General features: G+C 40.4%; 1 protein-coding gene across 1 annotated transcript in view; it reads left to right on the forward strand.

Annotated features, from left to right (window-relative positions):
* The first annotated feature begins 3519 nt into the window (after positions 1-3519).
* The window catches only part of ap1m1 (adaptor related protein complex 1 subunit mu 1), a 29311-nt gene continuing 9847 nt past the window's right edge, over positions 3520-22983 (forward strand). The window contains exons 1-6 of the mRNA XM_076293801.1: positions 3520-3718; positions 18192-18348; positions 18645-18712; positions 19190-19320; positions 21419-21566; positions 22232-22358. Of these exons, the coding sequence (XP_076149916.1) occupies positions 3677-3718; positions 18192-18348; positions 18645-18712; positions 19190-19320; positions 21419-21566; positions 22232-22358 (673 nt within the window). The 5' untranslated portion in view covers positions 3520-3676. The remainder of the gene's footprint in view (positions 3719-18191; positions 18349-18644; positions 18713-19189; positions 19321-21418; positions 21567-22231; positions 22359-22983) is intronic.

Raw genomic sequence — 22983 nt, forward strand, 5'->3', positions numbered from 1 at the left:
TGGCCATAAGAGGGCCGGCTCTGGCATGATGTCGCTCTCTCACTCATTTCTCTGGCCTGCTCTGACGGGAGAGCTCGTTGGGAGCTGCCTTGACTCGCTGCCCTTCTGGGGATCTCGCCTCCTTCTGCGTCTCCGTCACATTATGTTTAGTTTATTCATCTACCCCTAGACACACATTGCACCACATTTTACTTTTGTACCTAAACTGACATTCTCTACTTGTATGTTAATAAATATCATTTAAAATGTTACGCTAAAGTGTGGTCTCCCCTATGTTGAGTCTGCCTTGAGCCAAGCGGTCTTAACAGTATGCTTAAAGCCTGAGACAGAGTATATAGTTTAAAAGTTGAATTTAGATAGTGTAATGGATGTTGATAGACAGAAAGTTGAATGGATGTTGATAGATAGTTTAATGGGTGGATGAGTGAATGGTTTGAAGAGGATGAATGGATAGAAAGTTGGATGGAATGTGCCTTATATCCTTGTAGAATGGAGAGACAGAGAGAGTTGGCCTACTTGAGCAGAAAGCAGTTGATACAGGTGCAATCAGTTTAACTGGCTCTTTGATGGGGCCTAGTTGAGCAGCTGGCTATTGATACTGGTGCAAATCAATTTACTGTAGCCAATTGAGATGTCATAGTGCCAATGCAAAGTCTATGGGGAAAAATAAGCTTGTTTTTTGTTAATATCTCGAGGTCCTTTTCGTGACCTACGCTCTGATTTTCGAGACCTATAAAGTTTGACCGAATTTTCTACGTTAAATGGTTGAAGCACAGACATTTTGGTTAGAAGAAGAAGAATAACAAGAAGACGACTTCGGTTAACAGAACAGTGCATTTTCATGCACTGTAATTACACATAGACATACAAAGTGTAGGCCTATGTGTCCAATGATTTGTGTGCCTGGTAGATAGGCTACCTAAAGATAATCACCATGAAATGTTCAAGAGGATGTCTAAGAGATTCATTTCTCAGAATATGGTGAAGTGGATGTGGTCAAAGTAAAAGTGTAGTGAGGACATCTTGTGGTTGGAGGAAAAACTACACTTCACTTCATCTGTCTGTGTATAACCACCTAAACTGCACCAGTACAGTTTTTTCTGATTGCTTAAGCACATTTTTTGTAACTATTGGCTATTTTGTAAAAATCTACACACAAATAAGAAAACCTTTCACCAAATCAGCAAAACATTGTAGCTCTCTTGCAAAAGCTAATAAACCTTGCTTTAACTGTTCACACCTTCATAAAAATGGTATTTTCGTATCACACAGTTAACACAAGCCATCGCATTACTAAGCACACAATGCGACAACTATACACTGATGGTATGAGTAAAAAACACATCTGGCTTTTGCTCTCTTTGTGCACAAGGTAGGCTATGTCAGTTTGAGGTCATACTTTTATCATAGTTCTGTAAACATACAGGGATCCAAACATCAAGTATTGGTGTTTATTTACACACATCAAAACAAGTGTTTTGTCGAAACACAAAATAGTAATTTCACTGAGACAAAACATATGTGCCACCTGGCCAAACACCTCAATGGTTAATTGTTACCACTTCAATCAGGAAGTAAGCGCTAAAAGACCACAGATGAGCACCTTTTTTTTTGCAACAATGGAAGACATTGCAGAGGAAGAGGGAGGGTGAGAATGAGAGGGGGAGGAAGAGTGAGAGCTGGTAGAGGAGTTCATGGCCAAAGAAGACAACAACATTTTTCTGCCATTTTCTTTTTCAGTTTACTGTTTTTGGTGAGCATGTTTTTGTTCACTCCAATGTAAATATATCTGCTTTGCATATGTTGCACTGATTTGTTTGGTGAAAAATAAAACAAATAAATGTTTCAACAGCATGTGTGTGTATATGCATGTGAACAATCTGAAGAATATTCTACAATTTGTTTTAGTATTATGGCAAAGCATACTAAAGATGAGTGTGCCATTTGGTGCAAAAGTTTGATTTTGATAATGCCGTATGTAGTTTTGGTTGCAGTGCTTCATTTTGCAGGCTATATGAGGTATTTTGCAATGTGTGGCTTTGTTAATTGTGTTAAGTATTTTGATAAACCACAATAGTTTGCAAAATTGTGTTTTAGCAATTGGAAAAAACTGTAATGTGTGCAGTATATGAGCCTAGGGTTGCATGATGGTGAACAACACCATTTGGTTACCACCACATTGTCATTGTGTATGTTTTGGAAGGTAGTGTCATCCTCAATTATGCACTGCTGTATTTCTTGTAGTCGTATGGAATTATTTGCAATTTGCTTAGGCTGATTGCAAAGTGAACTAATTATCTAAAACAGTTTTCACATGTGACAGTGTGCCAGACAGTTGGCAAAATAGTGTAATAATTAGGGGCAGCCGTGGCCTACTGGTTAGCGCTTCGGACTTGGAACCGGAGGGTTGCCGGTTTGAACCCCGACCAGTAGGCACGGCTGAAGTGCCCTTGAGCAAGGCACCTAACCCCTCACTGCTCCCCGAGCGCCGCTGTTGTTGGATCATCACTGCGCCGGGATTAGTGTGTGTTCACTGTGTGCTGAGTATGTTTTACTAATTCACGGATTGGGATAAATGCAGAGACCAAATTTCCCTCACGGGATCAAAAGAGTATATATACTTATACTTACTTATACTTAATAGCCATACATGTGTATAGTTTTGCTAGAGAGTGTTCATCATTTGAAAATTGAGTGTATAGCAGTGAGTTGTGTTTACAGTTCCGCAAAAAGAGTGCTGTGCAGTGAATTGTACCTATTGTGTTGCAAAGTGTGTGTTACAGAATTGCAAACTGAGTGCAAAGCAGTGTTTGTGCATTTTGTTTTACAAACTCAGTGAGTAGTTTAGCTATAAATATTAATAGTTTTAGAAATTGTGCTATAAGAATCACTGTTAGGGTTTAAGCATTCAGAAGAAACTGTAGGGCCTAATCAATTCAGTCAATTTCCTCAGTATCAAGATATGTCAAATTCAAATCTGAACTCATCAGCTCTATTAATAGCCAGTGAAACCAGGGCCATGTAACTCTAGGATGAAACAACAGACTGCATGTTGTTGGTAAAATCGAATGGTAGCCTAGACTAGCGCTCTACACTCTTGTCATCATTTTCACATTTCAGTTTAAGCTTGACTATTAATAGGCCTATTACACAGTAAAGGCCCACTCAGTAGGCCTACAGCCTTCAATAGGTCTGACACCAAGGCAGATCAACAAGGTGATCCTGTCCACGACCCCTAAGGAGTCCTTAGAGTTAAAGCAGTGTCCACCAAATTAATCCCAAATTTCCCCAAAATACCATATGGCACCTCTTGTGCCAGTATGAATCCTAGTTCTACATTTCCCAAAATAAGAATAACAAAAACATTTGAGTCTTCTGGGTCTGGGAAGTGTTAACCTCTTCTCTCTATCTGTCGATGTGCCCTAATCGTTTACATGCACTTTTCATTCCAAAACGATGGACGGCGGTATCGAGGCTTTTGGTTGGAATTACACGCAATGTCAGCTGAAGAAAACCGGTTGCATCTCTTTCCTCATTGAGAAAAAACAGGATTTAAAAATATTTGAGAAACACTTCGATGGTCCATTTTGGCGAGATATTTGGTATTTAAAAACAAGATATCATTTAACAAAGTTACTATAATCGCTTCGTTAAGAAGCGAACGAAGACGCCCGAGATGTCGGCAAGTGCCGTATATGTGTTAGATCTCAAAGGCAAGGTAAGATAACGGGACGTTGACAAGAAGCTAATAGTATATATCGCTAAGCTAAGCAGCTAGCTTCTAAAAGCCTGCATTTACGATAGCCGTCTGTAATGGATTCACGCTCTGGTCAGACAATTTCAGCAATGATGTATTTCACTTGCATGGTTTAGAAGATAGACTACCATTCTAAAATGACACTATTTTACGTGTATCGAGTTAAACACGCATCTGTGTTCTGACATTATTTTGAACATTTTATCGATAGCGAGAAGTGTGATAGCTGACGTTGACATACATTAGCGTGCTAGTTAGGTAGCTGGCTAGCGTTGTGTTGACACTGCCAACGTCAGCCAACCTGTTAACGTAATCTAGGCATCTAGGTTGTCTACGTTTAGCATGATGGTTGTAGCCAGGATGTTAGTAGTATTGACTGGACTGCATGATAACTCCGTATATAACGAATTGGCTTGTCACTTGACATTCATTGGAAGTGAGTTTAATTTGCCATCACCTGTATCACTTTTGGTATCTAATTAGCAGCTGCTATCTAGATAGCCAGCTAGCAGTCATTCATGATGCTCCATATTGGTGCACCTGCTAGAAAGAGGTTGAACTAGATGTACCGCAGAGCGGTACAAAATATGACCGCCGCCCAGTCCAGCACATTTTTTCCACAAAAATAAATCACGCTGAAAGGCCTATATGATTCTGTCTCACTAAATTGCATTATCCACACTCAATTCTCACTGGTATCTGCTAGACAAAAAGTACCAAAACATGATTAGTTCAGATTTCACATGTAAAATTCATTTTATACAACCCCACCTCCATCTTGCCTGTTCATAATTCTGAGAAATTCTTGAATTGTGTGCATGTGTGCATGTACATGTTTATGTTATGTCAGTGTGTGTGTGTGTGTGTGTGTGCGCGCGCGTGCTTCTGTGTGTGCCTGCGTATGTGCCTGTGCATGCAAGCGTACATATGTCTACTGTTTGAGTATGTCATACGTATGATTACTGTGAATGTATGTGTGTGTGTGTGTGTATCTGTTTGTGCACATGTGTGCACATGAAATGGGTTAACATGACCCCTGGAGGCAAACATACGGAAAAAATGGTCGTCCTAGTCCCTACAGTTCTCAAGATATTCACAGAGAACTGTGTCTGCCCTACCCTCCTTTCGGGGGGTCCAGTCCAGCGGGGGGGCTACAGATCAAAACGAAAAATGACGGTTCCATGCTATCCATGTGGGGTTACATGCCCACCAAGTTTTGTGTACCCCGGTCTTTCAGTGTCCCGGGAATCCTTGTTGGTTTACGTCACTAAATGTACACATACATTATTTTATTGTAAGGCCCCCCATGAACGAAAGTACACAAAACTTGGCATGCATTCGGAGGGTGTCATAATGATCCTACACTTTTAATTTCGTGCAGTTTTGACCTTGTCAGCCAGAGAAATTGTGATGAAAACACCTAATTTTTTGCTTTTTAATTTTTAACTAGGTGGCGCTATACATGAAATAAGTGGTAATGGGATGGGTTGACATGCCCCCTTAAGACCAACATACAAAAAAAAGGTGGACCTCCTAGGCCCTACGGTTCTCGAGATATTCACAGAAAACTGTCTCCGGCCACCTACAGGCCAGTTGGTGTATAGTAACATAAATTAATTTATTGTGTGGCCCCCCATGAACGGAATTCCACGAAACTTGGCGTGCATTCAGAGGGTGTCATATTGATCCTACACTTCCAATTTCGTGCAGTTTTGACTATGTTAGGTCACAGATACCGGCGATTACAACACCTCATTTTTACTTTTTTGTGTTTAACTAGGTGGCGCTATACATGAAATGAGTGGTTATGGAATGGGTTGACATGGCCCCTTGAGATCAACATACAAAAAAAAATGGTCCTCCTAAACCCTACGGTTCTCGAGATATTCACAGAAAACTGTGTCTGCCCTACCCTCCTCTCGGAGGGTCCAGTCCAGCGGGGGGGCTACAGATCAAAACGAAAAACGATGGTTCCATGCTATCCATGTGGGGTTACATGCCCACCAAGTTTCGTGTACCCCGGTCTTTCAGTGTCCTGGGAATCCTTGACGGAAATTTGGGCATGCGAAAAAAAAGAAAAAAAAATCTGACTAAACCTATATGACCGCCGCTTCGCTGCGCGGCGGTCATAATAACACGCGTAGGGATGTAACGGTATGAAAATTTAACCTCACGGTTATAGTGACCAAAATTATCACGGTTTTCGGTATTATCACGGTATTTTTAAAAGTGTGTTCAATATGCACTGCACAAGCACTGATAGGCCTACACACGCTGAAATAGTTTCAAAAAGTGTCCCGTTCAGTTTTTCATGTTTAATTGGCTATGTGCTTATCGCTTAACTTACCCTACCATGACTTGGAGGTTGCTATTACTGTTATTTGGATCCAATGAGTGAGACCAGGCTTGGAATTTCACCATTCTGGGGGCAAGGCCACTTGGCCTTCAGTTGGGCATATTTGGTGGAGGGCACAAAGGCCACATAGGCTATAAAAAATATCAAAGTTGTATAGCCTATTCACTGCAGTAGACCTGCATCACTGTATGAAACATTACAAAAACATGAAACATGACATATTATATAGAACTGCAAATCATCTGAACATCTAATATTTACAGATATCTAGGCTATATTTAACATTTATTTTATATTTGGCCTGTTATGAAATCATGTATTGAACAATTTAAGCACAGTTCAGCTTTAAGAAACTCAAATAGCCTAGATGCATGCTTAGCATTTTGTGATCTACTTTCACAAACTCTTAGTCAGCTGTCCTCTGATTTACCGATATATAGGCGATATTTGTAACATTTATTTTGTATTTGGCCCGTTATGAAATCATGTGGAACAATTTAAACACATTGTAAAACTTAAAGCCCAAATTTGGAGACATCCATGCATGTCGAAATGTACTGCAAATTCAAAAGTGGATTACTCTGGAACGGCTAACTGTACAGGGGACTGCTTTACACCTTTATGTTCGGTAAGGTCTGCTGTTTATTCTGATATATGGTTTGTCATGTGTTAAACGAAAGGTTCGTGAAGTATTGCACCGAGAGGAATGGGTAGGGAGATGGACGAAAACCTTCAGTAGAATTTATGATTAAATTTAATTATATTATTTACGTTTCTCGCGAACCGTTCACCACAGCCATTCGCGGCTAACATCGTTTAAAAGCTGAGAAAAAGCTCTTTCATGTGATACTTGTGATGTCTGTGTGATGAGTAGGCTACTTCGCGAGTAGTTCAACTGAGAAGAATAGGTGAATTTAGACGCACTTTCTTTCCTGCGCTGTCACTTTCTCCACTGCGTAAAAGAAATTCATTCAGGGACATCACGGCCAACGCAAGGGGCAAAAACGTGGCCGCCGTGAAATTCCTACCCTGAGTGAGACCAAAGTAAGTGTTCGAAATAAAACTTTAGGCTACTGTGTTCTTCTGATAACGTGAGTGGAATGGATTTAATGTGCACGCAAACATAAAAAGACGCAGAGTGCAAATGATACAGTGCAAGTTTTGCGGTGAAAATGTTCCGCCTTTTAAAATCAGGTCTAATCCAATTCGCAGTTAAAACCATCAATTAGACAACAGAATCAGTAGGGTACCAATTTTGCTTCATTGTACCAGGCCTACTGTAGCTGGGAAGGATTAAACACACGGTTTCAACACCGTGATAATCAACCGTGATAATTATGATATTTCAAAAGAAAACGGTAATTGTTATCGTCAACATTTTTATCACGGTTTATCATTATACCGGTAATCGTTACATCCCTAAACACGCGCTGCATTGATAACTGTAATATAGGTTGATAAAAGTAGCCTAACACTAGCCTGCAATGCCCGTTTTTATTGAGGGCGTCTACATCTATAAAACGTTAGCCTACAGTGATCAGGCCTTTTATTGCACACCTGATGCTCAGATGATGCATGGGCATTTGTGTCTCTGGGTTTGAAGGTATGTGTTTATTGGTGCCTGATTTTGGATATTCCCAAATATCTAAATAAGGTGTGATTCTGCGTACCATAACCTACTTATCCTTTAGGCACCCAGTGTAAGTGATTGATCCATGTTTAGGTACTGCTTATGTATCTCAAATAAATCAATTTATCCATGAAGCCACCTCTTTGGCAGTCAAACAAAACCTTGTAAAGACAACAAGTTTCCCAACGTACATGTAAATCAGAGTTTACATCCTAAATTGCACATATTTCAGGTAAGGCAGGTGAGTACAGACTCTGAAATCCATAAGGTAGATAAGACTAGGGATGTATTGTGCTTCGACTGCAATAATCCATGCCTCTCATTTGAATAGGCAGTATGTGTAATGGTTACAACCATATATGTGTGGCGGGATCAAAGGCTATGTGGCCAGAAGAGAGAGGTCATTAGATCTAATCAGTGGGTGGGAGAAAGAAGAAAGATCTGTTTGTATGCTGTTGTCTGATTGCATATTTTCCAAATTATGCCTGGCTGACCTTGATGCTTTAATACAGTCAAAGGACCAGGAGGAAGATGTGTTTGGGTTTGGGAACTCTGCAATTAGAAAAAGCTAATAATAGGCTCATTCTGTGTCAAATCAGATAAGGTTGTTGCTGCACTGTCTCAGATTTTGTTCAAACGGTGTCTATATCAAGAACGGGTCCCAAAACCAAAATATTTCTATTCAAATCCTATGTCTTCATATTATTTTCAGCCCTTGAAATTACTTCAGCTTTACAGCCTGAAGCAATGTTTGGGCATTAATATAATGAAAAGTATTATTCATAGGCAGCCCAAACTTTGTAGGGTGGAAGACAAACATGTTCTCATTATAACTGGACCATTAAAAGTTTGCACGGGATTCTCATTTCTACAAGGCCCTAGATTTGGAAAAAGGTGCAGAAAGAGTAACATTAAAGGTAGTATATACTTATTTTTGTAAGCATTTGGTATCAATCATTATTTTTTTCTTTACATACTATATTTCATTAATGTTGCACCAATATTTGAGCTCTCCACATATTATGGGCTTGACGATTTTAAGGATTAAACAAAGGGAGGTTGTGTTCGGTCATTTTCATAGGATGAAAATGGTATGTGGAGTAGTTAGTAGGCACTCGAAAATCTATGTGAAAGTACTTCAGTGTATATATATAGATATAGATTTTCAGTATGTAAAGGAAAAAAATAATTGAATACCAAATACTTACAAAAATAAGTTTACATTTCTGACATTCTCACACGGTTTTATAGACAGGGGAGTTAGCAATGAATGAAATTGACGTCTCAAGACCTTAGGACCTACTAAAAGAATCTGGGTCATTCCACGTCAATTCAACCAGTGCCCACGCACTTAGGTCTCAAAAAATTCTGAAAAAGAATTTGCCTTTGGTTATTTACTCTTTACACCAATGCTATACAAAACATATTGATCTCAATGGTGCATTTTGTGTGTTGTATAGCATTGATGTAAAGAGTATAACCAAAGGCAAATTCTGCTCTGACGTGATTACCTGAGCAGGGGTGGGGATATCCTTTTCATTTTCAGTGATTTTAGTGCCAACTGTGGTTACTCTATACAAAACATATTGATCTCAATGGTGCATTTTGCCCATGTTCAGGGTGGGAAATAAAAAATAAAGATTTGCATAAGAGTCAAATTGATGTTTTTAATCATGGAGAATAAAGATACAAAACAAAATCTTTGTATATTCCCACAAGGTGTTAGGGTCTGCTGTTCAGATCCTGAAGGAATTTATTTTCTCTTCATTGCTTTTTGTGAGAGTGTTTCTACTTATCTAAATAAGGAAAATAAATTAGGAGCATTTGTTGTGTACAAATATGTCTTCTGAAGGCCTAAACAGAGCCCAGCCAAAAACTCAGATAAAATTTTGATCAACTTTGAGGGACAGCTATGACCATGCAGAATCATCCAGACCAAACGCTTTTGCTACATACATATTCCTATTTATGTACTAGCATGCACAATTTGAGCCTCCTACATGGTTTAGTTCTTATGCTATGGGCTTGTGAACTTTGACAAAAAAAAGAGGCTGAACAAAATCAACACCCTCCCCCCCCTCCCTCCCCCTGTAAAACTGGCTGTATCTTGGAAAGTATTGCTCTTACATAAAAATAATTTTACAGTGCGTCTCCTGGGTTGGTACACCTGGCAATTTTTTTCAGAACCTAACCTAACCACCTAAGTGCGTGGGCCTGCCCTGGTTGAATTGATGTGGAATGACCCATCTCTGTTTTATTATGATTAAGCTTTAAGAAGTTTTGGGCCATCCAAGTTTTAATATCAGAAATGCATTGGATGAGGTCATTCACTGGACTAGGATTATTGGAAGAAACAGATATCGGAACTCCCCCTATTACCGTCGGTCCCGTATTTCCGCCATCTTGCGTGTATGTGTCACTTAATATCCATTTATATACAAACCAAGACGGCAGACTCCTAAAGAAACACAACCACCCACACCATAGGTGTATCTAAATTAGCTATGTACCAAAAATTACATTTTACCTTGACTCGAAGAGCTGTAAACAGTGTTGTAAGGCACAACCGCTTTACCGCTGTACACAACCGCTTGGAGCTCAAGTGGCATTTTCATTTCATGACGAGAATTCTCGGTCTAACCGTTCATGTGCTGTTGCAACGGCGTAAATAGGCGACCCATCAGGCCAGCACTATAACTCCGAGCGTGGTAAACAAAATCGGATATTTCAGGCAGTAAATGCTCCCGTTAAGAACCAAACCAGATTGTAAGGTTCATTTAGCAAATGTTATTTTGAAGTGTTAAAAAACATTGTTGTTTTAGAATTTCTGAACAAAAGTGGTGATAATTGGGGGTGTTACGATATATAATTGTGTGTCATCAGCATATGAATGATAAGAAATATTGTACTGCTGAATGATAGGCCCAAGTGGGAGCATACAGATTGAAAAGCAAAGGACCAAGAATTGACCCCTGAGGTACCCCATACAAAATGTCAACTACATCAGATGTAAAATTGCCAATAGGAACAGACAGTGATCTTCCAGTAAGATAGGAGGAAAGCCAATTGAGAACTGTGCCTCTAAGTGCTACCTAGGTGATGAAGAAGAATTGTATGGTCGATAGTGTCACAGGCTGCACTGAGATCGAGTACCAATATGGACACTTTGTGAAATGGCAATTTTAAGCAATTAAAATTACCCTTCAGCAATTAGACCAAGTGGGAGCATACAGATTGAAAAGCAAAGGACCAAGAATTGACCCCTGAGGTACCCCAATATGGACACTTTGAAATGGCAATTTTAAGCAATTAAAATTACCCTTGAGCAATTAGACCAAGTGGGAGCATACAGATTGAAAATCAAAGGACCAAGAATTGACCCCTGAGGTACCCCATACAAAGTGTCAACTACATCAGATGTAAAATTGCCAATAGGAACAGAAAGTGATCTTCCAGTAAGATAGGAGGAAAGCCAATTGAGAACTGTGCCTCTAAGTCAGGGGTGGGCAAACTGCGGCCCGCGGGCCGGATCCCACCCCTGCTCTGCTACCTAGGTGATGAAGAAGAATTGTATGGTCGATAGTGTCACAGGCTGCACTGAGATCGAGTACCAATATGGACACTTTGTGAAATGGCAATTTTAAGCAATTAAAATTACCCTTCAGCAATTAGACTCCTGAACTCCTGAAAAAATACCCCCAATATTGTTGTGTGGCAATTAAAGTTTCTATTCTATTCACAACCAGAGCTGTTTTAGTGCTGTGGTTCATTCTCAAACCAGACTCAACCAGATACACCCGCAGTTCTTTGTAAGTAGTGCCTTCTTTTGATAGGACATTATATAGCCTAGATGTGACATATTAAGGCTCAGCTGAAATCAGTTATACATATTATCTGTTTGTGTATGACCATTGCTAATATAGAGAATTTCTCAGGGGTCAGGATACAATGTTGATGTCCTGAGAATGTGTCTGACCGACAAATGAGCTAGCCTAATGTACATTATGCACAAATACAACCAAGTCATGTGACCAGTAAATGTAACAGTTCTACACATGTCTGCAAAAACCAGAACTGTCAAGCATTTTCTTCTACAACTCTGTGAGAAATGAGTCTCTCTTTTAGTAGTATGCATGACTGTATTGTGCAGGACTGATGCTGATGTATGAGAAACTTCAGGCTGGAGGCTTCATAGGCCTGTCTCGTGACTAAGCTGTTAAGCTGTACATTCTTGGTTGGGGATTTTATGCTCTTAGGTCATTCAGTGTCAAATCAGACAGAATTCAGGAAAATGGTTACCGCACCGCCTCAGATTTTGCTCAAAGTTTGTCTACATAATGTTTAGGTGGTTCCAAAAGTAACGCCTGCATAATATATTTTGTCCAATAGTGTATGTCACAAAAGAGGGCGTGACACTGTGGCCGGACAACTTCATGTGGAAAATTATTGTAACAGCATAGAAATGTGGAGTAGAGTACACTGGCTGAGTAGAAGAACATCTAAACTCTGTTTTAACGAGTGCTCCAAACATGCTCAGTGCTTTCCCGCCACGCACTTTAATCCGGCCCGCCGAGCATTTATTAGTTTATCATACAGTGTTTCCCACAGAATTGAATTCTATTTGTGGTGGTAGGTAAGTGACAGTGCACCATTTATAAATGAATTAAACAACATCAAATGTTTTTGAACAGTATTTGAACAGTATTTCTTAAGAAATGAATTTTCTACAACACAATTACTTTGTAATTTAAATGATACAAAACGTACAGTAAGTTCGCCTTCAAGCAAGGAAAACGATGATTTGAAGACATCAATTTCGTTGGAAGGGCAAGGGGTAGCAACAGGGCAACACAGAGACAGGCCCGACGGCAGGGCTATTATGAGAGTATTAAAATATGGGATATTCTACGGTAAACATTAAAACGGCAAGACAGTGGGGGAAAGTTAAAATACGTGATAAACACGGAAAAAGTTGGCATGCATTGTTTCGGTCCCCGTGCACAGGGATTATTTGTCATATTATTAATCACATATGATTATTTGTGAAATTGTGAACAGGCGCAACACATTTGAAAAGGAAGGACTGGTAGCATGCAAGCTCACGGGAAAGATTGATTTAAGAACGTTATCACAGTGTGTATAGCTGTGGCGCAAAGCAGCGCGGGCGGAAGACAGCGACAATTGGCAGGGTCATGTCTTTTTTAACAATTCTGTCGGAGGGTCATTGAACAATTTCTAGCAGGCAAGGGAGGGTCATGCAACTTTTGACTGAAGCACTCAAAATTTCTCCGGTGGCCCCTTCAATAAATAACGAACAGTCCCTAGATTGCTGCTGGGCTATATGTCTTTTGGTTCATGTCTGTTAACAACTCATTGCCGTCCAACGCGTAGCCTATCTCGCGGTTGCATCCATTACAAACAAACATGCAATGTGAAAGTCTGGGATTGGGAAGAGCACCAAATGCTCTACTGAATAAGCACGAAGTCAAACCTTTAAATGAAAAACACTCTTTAATAATCAAAAAAATAAACCGCAAATGGAGTAAACTTGTGACCATCAAAAATCGTTTATCGCCTGTAACTCCGTGATAACAGGACGTAACAGGAAGGCATTTGGCTGAGCAACGGAGGTTAATATGCTCTATATTTTGTCCAAATGATGTCTGTCTATCGTCGTTGCACTCGGAGAAAACCAGAATGTTTAATTTGTCCTGCGTTTCTTGTACGGCTGCAAACGGGATTCACTCGCTAACAAAATATTTCTTTATTAGGGCAGGGCAGGCATATTTCTGGCTATTAAATTATTTCTAAACCAGTCTGCTAAAGTCTGTAGTGAAGTCTGTGTAGGGTTTTCCAGGCTCCATTTCATTTTTTTTACGAGACACCCTGCTCACTTGAGACATCTACCGGTTGTTTGTGTTGTTGCAGCGTCGTTGCAGTGTCACTGGAAAAATACAAATTAAAGTCGCGTGATACCGCGTGATACCATAACGCTGCCCAATTTCAGTGCTATTAGCAAAGTCCGTGGACACTGCTCCATACTAGGCATAGCCTATAAGTTACAGGCAGGCTACATCAGACATGCAACTGAAGGGTTACGTTCGCGCAGCATGAAAATAATTTTAGAATTTTAGAAGACAGATCTAGTTTGCCACCGCCACCATACTCGGTCTAGCCAGTTATATTGAATGGTCTATTGAACTGGCTATATAGTGGGGCTAGGGATGTAACGATTACCGGTATAATGATAAACCGTGATAAAAATGTTGACGATAACAATTACCGTTTTCTTTTGAAATATCATAATTATCACGGTTGATTATCACGGTGTTGAAACCGTGTGTTTAATCCTTCCCAGCTACAGTAGGCCTGGTACAATGAAGCAAAATTGGTACCCTACTGATTCTGTTGTCTAATTGATGGTTTTAACTGCGAATTGGATTAGACCTGATTTTAAAAGGCGGAACATTTTCACCGCAAAACTTGCACTGTATCATTTGCACTCTGCGTCTTTTTATGTTTGCGTGCACATTAAATCCATTCCACTCACGTTATCAGAAGAACACAGTAGCCTAAAGTTTTATTTCGAACACTTACTTTGGTCTCACTCAGGGTAGGAATTTCACGGCGGCCACGTTTTTGCCCCTTGCGTTGGCCGTGATGTCCCTGAATGAATTTCTTTTACGCAGTGGAGAAAGTGACAGCGCAGGAAAGAAAGTGCGTCTAAATTCACCTATTCTTCTCAGTTGAACTACTCGCGAAGTAGCCTACTCATCACACAGACATCACAAGTATCACATGAAAGAGCTTTTTCTCAGCTTTTAAACGATGTTAGCCGCGAATGGCTGTGGTGAACGGTTCGCGAGAAACGTAAATAATATAATTAAATTTAATCATAAATTCTACTGAAGGTTTTCGTCCATCTCCCTACCCATTCCTCTCGGTGCAATACTTCACGAACCTTTCGTTTAACACATGACAAACCATATATCAGAATAAACAGCAGACCTTACCGAACATAAAGGTGTAAAGCAGTCCCCTGTACAGTTAGCCGTTCCAGAGTAATCCACTTTTGAATTTGCAGTACATTTCGACATGCATGGATGTCTCCAAATTTGGGCTTTAAGTTTTACAATGTGTTTAAATTGTTCCACATGATTTCATAACGGGCCAAATACAAAATAAATGTTACAAATATCGCCTATATATCGGTAAATCAGAGGACAGCTGACTAAGAGTTTGTGAAAGTAGATCACAAAATGCTAAGCATGCATCTAGGCTATTTGAGTTTCTTAACCCTTAGAACCCTAAGCTGTTTTTAGGGCATTTTCACTACCTTTATTCATAAGGATTTATTCTGGTCATTGTAAGTGCCACACACATATATTATATATTGTTTTTTTCAGGAGAGTTTAGGCTATTCAGATCTGCCATCATTTCATGTATTAATACTAGCATTGATTTTATTTTGATTTTTAAAGAATTAAAATATAAAAAGTGTATTATAAAAATTCTTATATTTCGACATGTATCTCACCACTGCAAGCTCACAGCTCTACATGCATTTCATGTGTGTGTAGGGCAGACTGTCCTGAATCGGGCAATATAATTGCCATGTTGGAGGGATACTCTGGGGCTGAGCAATTTACAGAAATATTTGCTGTGTGATTTACGGAAATAAATGCCATTTTTTATTTAGTGATGAAAAATGACCTTTCTGCGCTCCATATCTGTGACACGAACTGATCTGACCTGACTTGACCCGAGGTTGCGTGTTAGCCTGCGTGCCTGTGTGTATGCAGTCATAATAATTCTCAACTCTTTACTGCATTGCCATGAACAAAGTAAAGGCAAAAAAGGTGTTTATTTGTTGAACAAATTGGGATGCAATGTGAGCCTTGAATTGGATGCCATGCAGGAATTTGCTAGGATCTCAAAACCGGAATATGAACATGCTTTGCCATAGAGAAACACATGATAGCATTGGATTATAAACATGCTTTGCCACAAGAACAGACAAAAACATGGGGTAAGTCCAGCTATATGAAGTTATTATTTTGCTGTCACTTCGTCTGTTTTATAACCCAGAAGGATGTACTTGGTATCAAATGATAGCTCTGAGTCTCCTCTTTCATCTGACATGCGTGGCATATCTATGCGATCACGGGTCCGCGAGTAATTCAAACGAGAGTAATGAGTGTGCAGCGTTGGTTTGTGTACATGACGTTATTATTTTGCAGTCACTTCGTCTGATTTTATAAGCCAGAAGGATCGATAAACATGGTACCAATGGATAGCCCTGTGCCCCCTCTTTCATCTGATATGCTTGCCATATCGATGTGATCACGGGTTCGCGAGTAATTCAAACTAGAGTAATGTGTGTGCAGGTGAATGCAGAGAAGTATAGACGGTAAATATGATGCAATTTGATTTAATTTCATGATTTTTTTTAATTTTCATACTTGATCGTACAGACAAGTGTGTAGTCTCGTTGGAAAGCCCCACTTCTGCTCTGTCGTGCAATATAGGTTTCATCTCGCTGCGATGAACCGTTCCGGAGCAATGTAACAGAGAAGAAAGGGTGTGTTTTTTGACGCACTTTGCGTCAATCGGGTTCTAAGGGTTAAAGCTGAACTGTGCTTAAATTGTTCAATACATGATTTCATAACAGGCCAAATATAAAATAAATGTTAAATATAGCCTAGATATCTGTAAATATTAGATGTTCAGATGATTTGCAGTTCTATATAATATGTCATGTTTCATGTTTTTGTAATGTTTCATACAGTGATGCAGGTCTACTGCAGTGAATAGGCTATACAACTTTGATATTTTTTATAGCCTATGTGGCCTTTGTGCCCTCCACCAAATATGCCCAACTGAAGGCCAAGTGGCCTTGCCCCCAGAATGGTGAAATTCCAAGCCTGGTCTCACTCATTGGATCCAAATAACAGTAATAGCAACCTCCAAGTCATGGTAGGGTAAGTTAAGCGATAAGCACATAGCCAATTAAACATGAAAAACTGAACGGGACACTTTTTGAAACTATTTCAGCGTGTGTAGGCCTATCAGTGCTTGTGCAGTGCATATTGAACACACTTTTAAAAATACCGTGATAATACCGAAAACCGTGATAATTTTGGTCACTATAACCGTGAGGTTAAATTTTCATACCGTTACATCCCTAAGTGGGGCTGTTAAGCTCAACGATCTTGCTTTTTATGAAAGAAGCATGAAACTTTCAGGGTTTGTTCTTGATGACCTAAGCTTTAATTTAAGATCTGGAGGCATTCTCAGTTTGACCTCTGAGGTCAGATAGAGGTCATTGACCTCTGTAATATGTTGTGACGCTACAGGTGAATGGGGTAAAAAATAATAATAGATATCACCATGAAACTTTCTCAGTTGATTACTCATGTCAAACTAGGAAAAAAATGTATTGAAAGTTTTTTTATATTTTAATGTTTAAATATGCAAATTAGGCCTTATCTCATTAAAAATGAGCTAATTTGCATACATTTTAAGAAACAAAATCAGATTGTCTGATAAAGCCAGGCTCAAAATATTATTGGCTGAGTTGGATGTGGGCGGGGCTTGGTGTCAAGCCTTGCCTTCCCGCAGACTGCAGCGAGGTGTACTTGCAGACGCGAGGCTAGCAGCTGCCTTGAGCTAGCCAACGTAGCTATGTGACACCAGCGACAACAGGGCGGACGGTCCGCCGGTGGGCTCAGCACCGGAGGCAAACTATTGAGTCCCTCTCCACAGCAGGAGATAACAGGCGTCGAGCTAAGGAGTTGAGGGCCTATGAACAGTACACGTTCAATGGTCTCCCCAAAACCAGCTACTACCGCAAAGCACACCCTCTCTCTTCACGCTGTAGGCCCGGACTGACGAGCCTTCACCTTTCTGAGGAGATGGAATATTCACATTCCCTGTGATTTCGCGGGCATAAACAAATAACAAATAATCATTGGCTGAGTATAAAATTCAAATAAAAGCAAACAAACAAAGACATTTGATTGGTTGACATGTACAGTATTCCTACACAACACAACCATGACAAACCCAAAGCATTGTGGTCATTGTAGTGACAAAAATCAAACAGTGCAGTAACAGATTTTACAGGTGCTTACATATACTTTAAAAATAAGAGCCTTATCTTGGAAGCCATGTTTTGGCATTAATGTCTTAAAAATAGTATCGCTAGCCTGACCAAACTTTGTAGGATGGAACACAGACGTTCTTCTCAATATGGCTTGACCATTAAATGTTTGTACTGTATAGGTTGACAGCAGGTGGTTTCCCAACATTACTGCCCTAACTAAAGGGTTGTACTCCTCACAGTTCTAAAGCAGCAGCTTTGTTCCTGTGTGCAGGTGCTGATCTGTCATAGCTAAAGGGTTCTAATCCTCACAGTTCTAAAGCAGCAGCCTTGTTCCTGTGTGCAGGTGCTGATCTGCCGTAACTACCGCGGCGATGTGGACATGTCTGAGATCGAGCACTTCATGACCCTGCTAATGGATAAGGAGGAGGAGGGCACACTCTCGCCCATCCTGGCCCACGGAGCAGTGCGTTTCATGTGGATCAAGCACAACAACCTCTACCGTATCCTAATCTTCATCTCACGCCTGATCAGACTGGCATATGGCCATCAGTGGTCACCGAGGAGTTTTGTTTTTTCACCCTTGTGAAACACACACGCACACAAACTCACACACACACAGTCCATCCAATAACTGTGTTAATTGAACTGTATGATGCTGTGTGTAGAAGCAACCTCAGGTGTTTGTGTGGCTCATTTTATACAGTAGAGCATGCTGTGGGGAGTGTCTGTCCAGACAAAGTTGCGTATAGTTTCCTTGTACCTAAAACCGTTTCTCCTTGACCAGTCTTGTCTCCAGTTGTTGCTACGTCGAAAAAGAATGCTTGTGTTTCACTGGTCTTCTCCTTCCTCTACAAGATTGTGCAGGTAAGTCCATCATCTCAAACAATGATTTCTCTATAGCAGCTAAATCATCAGTTATTGTTTTTCTGACAGCTGTCTGAACGAGACGTTGTGTGCTTTTGCATAACCCAATGCATCTCAAGTACAGGGCGAGCTGCTTCGAACAAGGGCACATGGGTTGAGGGTGGGGGGCGGGGTGTCTGAAATATTAGTTACAGGTGTTCTTGCTGCATGGTCATCTATAACAAATCTGTTTGTTGATGTGTTTATAGCCTACTTTATACTTATGTTCAAATGGTCGACACCCATCATGAGCATTGTATGGATTGATCTCCAAGTGAGCTCTGGTCGAGTTTATCTGATGAAATGAAATTGAAAGTTTAAGACACATATCAGCGGTGCCACCAGTCACTGGCCGATGCTCTCAGACCTCTGGCCTTATCGTTATGGAAAGTGCTTGCTCTCTCCTCATGTTGTTGATGGGTCATGTTCATTGTTCAGGTGTTCTCAGAGTACTTCAAGGAGCTGGAGGAGGAGAGCATCAGGGATAACTTTGTCATCATCTACGAGCTGCTGGACGAGCTCATGGACTTTGGCTACCCGCAGACCACAGACAGCAAAATCCTGCAGGAGTGAGTGGCCATGTCACATTCAGACTTATGAAATAATGAAAAGTATATGTATTACACAACGTTTCGACCAATGTACGAAGACCAACATTGGTCAAAACGTTATGTAATAAACAGAGGAGGCTCCTTCATTGAGGAAAGGGAGGAACACCCTCCCTAAAATTTCAGAGAAAAATAAAAAATATATAAAGTGAATTACTAATCTGATAAATTACTGTTAATATTACTATTTTTAACACTTTGAATGAACAAAATCGTTCCCCTAGGTCAAAATGCCAACAGCAGCCCCTATCGCTATTGAAAAAACGGAAAGCTTGTTTTTTGCTCGTGAAATAAACAGTACAATGGAATCAGAGGACAATCTCAAATCTTTTATACATTCAAATACACTGTGAATACACTGATGTATGATGAATGTTTATCAAAGCAGGAAGACCAGCTCCAAAAATTCATATTCCAAAACAAGACGGTAAGGCTAGTGTAGGCTACTGAATGCTACATAGTCAGACAAATAGGCTACTAATGGCTAACTGGTAACGTTAGCACAGAAAACAATCAGCCATAGCCTACTGCTGACCTGTCACATACGTGGACAGTTCACTTGGTGATAAAACATTTTTGGATAGTTATGCGTTGTTATAATCATCCAAGTTATGCTTTCATAAATTCCCACTTAGCTATTACAACCTGTCTTTAAATTATAGCGATTTGGCTTTAAAAACAATAGCATTTTACAAATAGCCACATTTAAGGTCTATTTTTAATGGTAAATAGTTACATGGTTTTATAAAACAAGTGTCTATTTTTATTATTATAGACTTTTCTGCCAATATATTACACTGAGCAAAACCTCCAGACTTTCCGTCATTTTTCACATCTGGAAAACCGTATTTCATAACTAGACCTACATATCTTCCCTGACTTCCCAGACCTAAATTTACATTTATTTACATTTACATTTATTAATTTAGCACTATTATCCAAAGTGACTTATATATTTAGATTATATTACAAAGTCCATTGTCCACTTAACGAATTTGGGGTTAAGTGCCTTGCTCAAATGCACAATGGTTGAAGCCAAGAATTGAACCCACAACTTTTCTGGCTGCTGCATGCTTGCCTAGCTCCTTAGGTCAGACCCCCCCCCCCCCTGCTACATAGTACATACTGCTGCTATAAATGTGTCTGGGTAGGCGGCCTACATACTCTATTGTTGACATATGCCACCAACACCATCACAACCTCACATTTGCCACTAACGCCAATCAAGCAGACATTCCTTCCTCCGTTATTTTTTTAACCACCAGCTGCCACTGGTAATAAATCACTTCGGGAACAGCAGCAACAGTGTGCGGGTACATTTCATTATTTCACGGATCTACTTTACCCTGCACCTGTACTAAGTTGGATGTGTGTGCACCTTCTGCTACATTCAGACTTGTGACCACAGGGAGCCTTAGGCTCTGCTGCTGCACTTTGACCCATAAGGTCAAACAGAGTCTACTGAGTCTTTGTAATCCAAAGAACAGAGGAAGGAGTAAATGCTCCTTGAAAGAGGAGTGATAAAGTGTGGCTACTAAGTGAATACTTTGTTGGATTGCATTAAAAACACACCAGTTCTGCCAAAATACGGTGGCAATTTTATTCAGATAATAGAGGGAGAAGAGTCTCAGTAAAGAAACATAGTACCTGCTCTGTAGCAAATCAGGTGCACAGTGAGAGATTAGCTCGCCTACATATTTGTGTGCTTCCCATGAGTCAACAGTTAACACTGACTGGCTATCCTGTTTAATGTTTGAGACTGCTTATGTGTACTGACTTATTGTAGCGTGAATAGGGCTTCCTGGCGTACTTCCTACTGCTCCAAACATCCCCCTCCCAGTGAAGAGGGGTTCAGAAGAAGTGATGAGTTGTGTCTCTGAATGCCAAGTCTTTGCCGTTAGTCTCGGTGTGTCGGCTGGATTCCTGTCATTGTGAAGGTTTCTGGTCATCAGTCTAAACTTCTTTTCTTCTTTCTAAACTTCAGTCTATTTCTCACTGACTGTGTGTGTGTGTGTGTGTGTGTGTGTGTGTGTGTGTGTGTGTGTGTGTGTGTGTTTAGATACATCACTCAGGAGGGGCACAAGCTGGACACGGGGGCTCCCCGCCCCCCCGCCACGGTCACCAACGCCGTCTCCTGGAGGTCAGAGGGCATCAAGTACAGGAAGAATGAGGTGTTCCTGGACGTCATCGAGTCGGTCAACCTGCTGGTAGGAAGACCGTTTTTAGAAAGCCCTTCTGCTTTTCTTGGATGGCACCTTTCCTGTTTCTCAGACTGTTTCTTTGTGTTTGTGTGTGTGTGTGTGTGTGTGTGTGTGTGTGTGTGTGTGTGTGTGTGTGTGTGTGTGTGTGTGTGTGTGTGTGTGTGTGTGTGTGCATGCATGCCTGTGAGTGTGTGGAAACAACAGTCATTTCAGGAGTAAACTCAATGGGCTCTGCTGACTGCTGAGAATATTAGTTGTTTCCATGTTTAGCTCTGTGGCTGTTTGGTTCAACAATGGCCTGATTCATGAGAGCCTCTAACAAGGGGTGATTCAGATGTAAATATTGAATATGATTCAGCCTTACAGCTTGCCCTGCTCTTATTTTTAGCATCTCTGTAATTTAAATGCGATATAAGATGGTGATTCTTTTGGGCTGTTTTCCATAGTGCAGGATTTGAGTAATTTCTGTGCTCAGTAAAAATGCCTTTCTAATGTCTTGAAGCATGTGACCACAAATGGTATTCATAAACCAGTATGCACAAGCATCCACTGTGCCACAGTTGAACAGTCCTGTGACGCTGCACTATTTGACATGACTATTTAGCGTTAAATAGGCTGTAACCACAAGGCCAGAGAAGGAAGCACTCAACTGGCTGTTTTCTTTTCCGCAGGTGAGCGCCAATGGCAACGTGCTCCGCAGCGAGATCGTGGGCTCCATCAAAATGCGCGTCTTCCTGTCCGGCATGCCAGAACTGCGTCTGGGCCTCAACGACAAGGTTCTCTTTGAGAACACTGGCCGTGAGTTCCACTCTTCGCCTTCACGTCCACCAGAGATGCTCTAGATAGGGACAGGCGTATGGCCCTCACATTCAGAGCCATTGCATAGGCCATTTAGATAAGTGGAGTAATTAAGTGGACATTAATCTATTTGTGGAGTGAAAATGACCGTGGTGTCCCTTTTTTTTACGTTGTGGTCATTAGAATGTTTCAATGCGTTCTTCCAGAACAGATCTGTATGATGTCAAGCCTCAAGACCTTAGACTTTATAAATAAGCTCAAGACTGACCTTATCTCATTTAAATGGAGTGTATATAGAATAACACAAATATGGCTAATGAAAAAAAGGTTTATTATTTATTTTATTTTCTTGATCATATGATGATGTAGTAATGCTGAATGTTAGAGATAGTATACCTACTGAAGCAAACGTGTGACAGTATATAAGCAGCATTCAGATGAACAAAGGTTTGGCCTGTATGTGTGTATGTATGTATGTATGTATGTACGTATGTACGTATGTACAGTACCCTCCAGAATTATTGGCATATCTGCTAAAGTTGACTAAAAACCGGTATAAAATAATCTGTTGGTCATTTATTGTGATGAAGGGACCTTGAAGGGAAGCAAATTTATTTTGAGAAAA

The sequence above is a fragment of the Alosa pseudoharengus genome, unplaced genomic scaffold (assembly GCF_046254945.1).
Source record: "Alosa pseudoharengus isolate Yale_2024_CS ecotype anadromous, Long Island Sound unplaced genomic scaffold, YU_APseudo_1.1 YU_APseudo_1.1_scf_2, whole genome shotgun sequence".
NCBI classification, from domain to species: Eukaryota; Metazoa; Chordata; class Actinopteri; order Clupeiformes; family Clupeidae; genus Alosa; species Alosa pseudoharengus.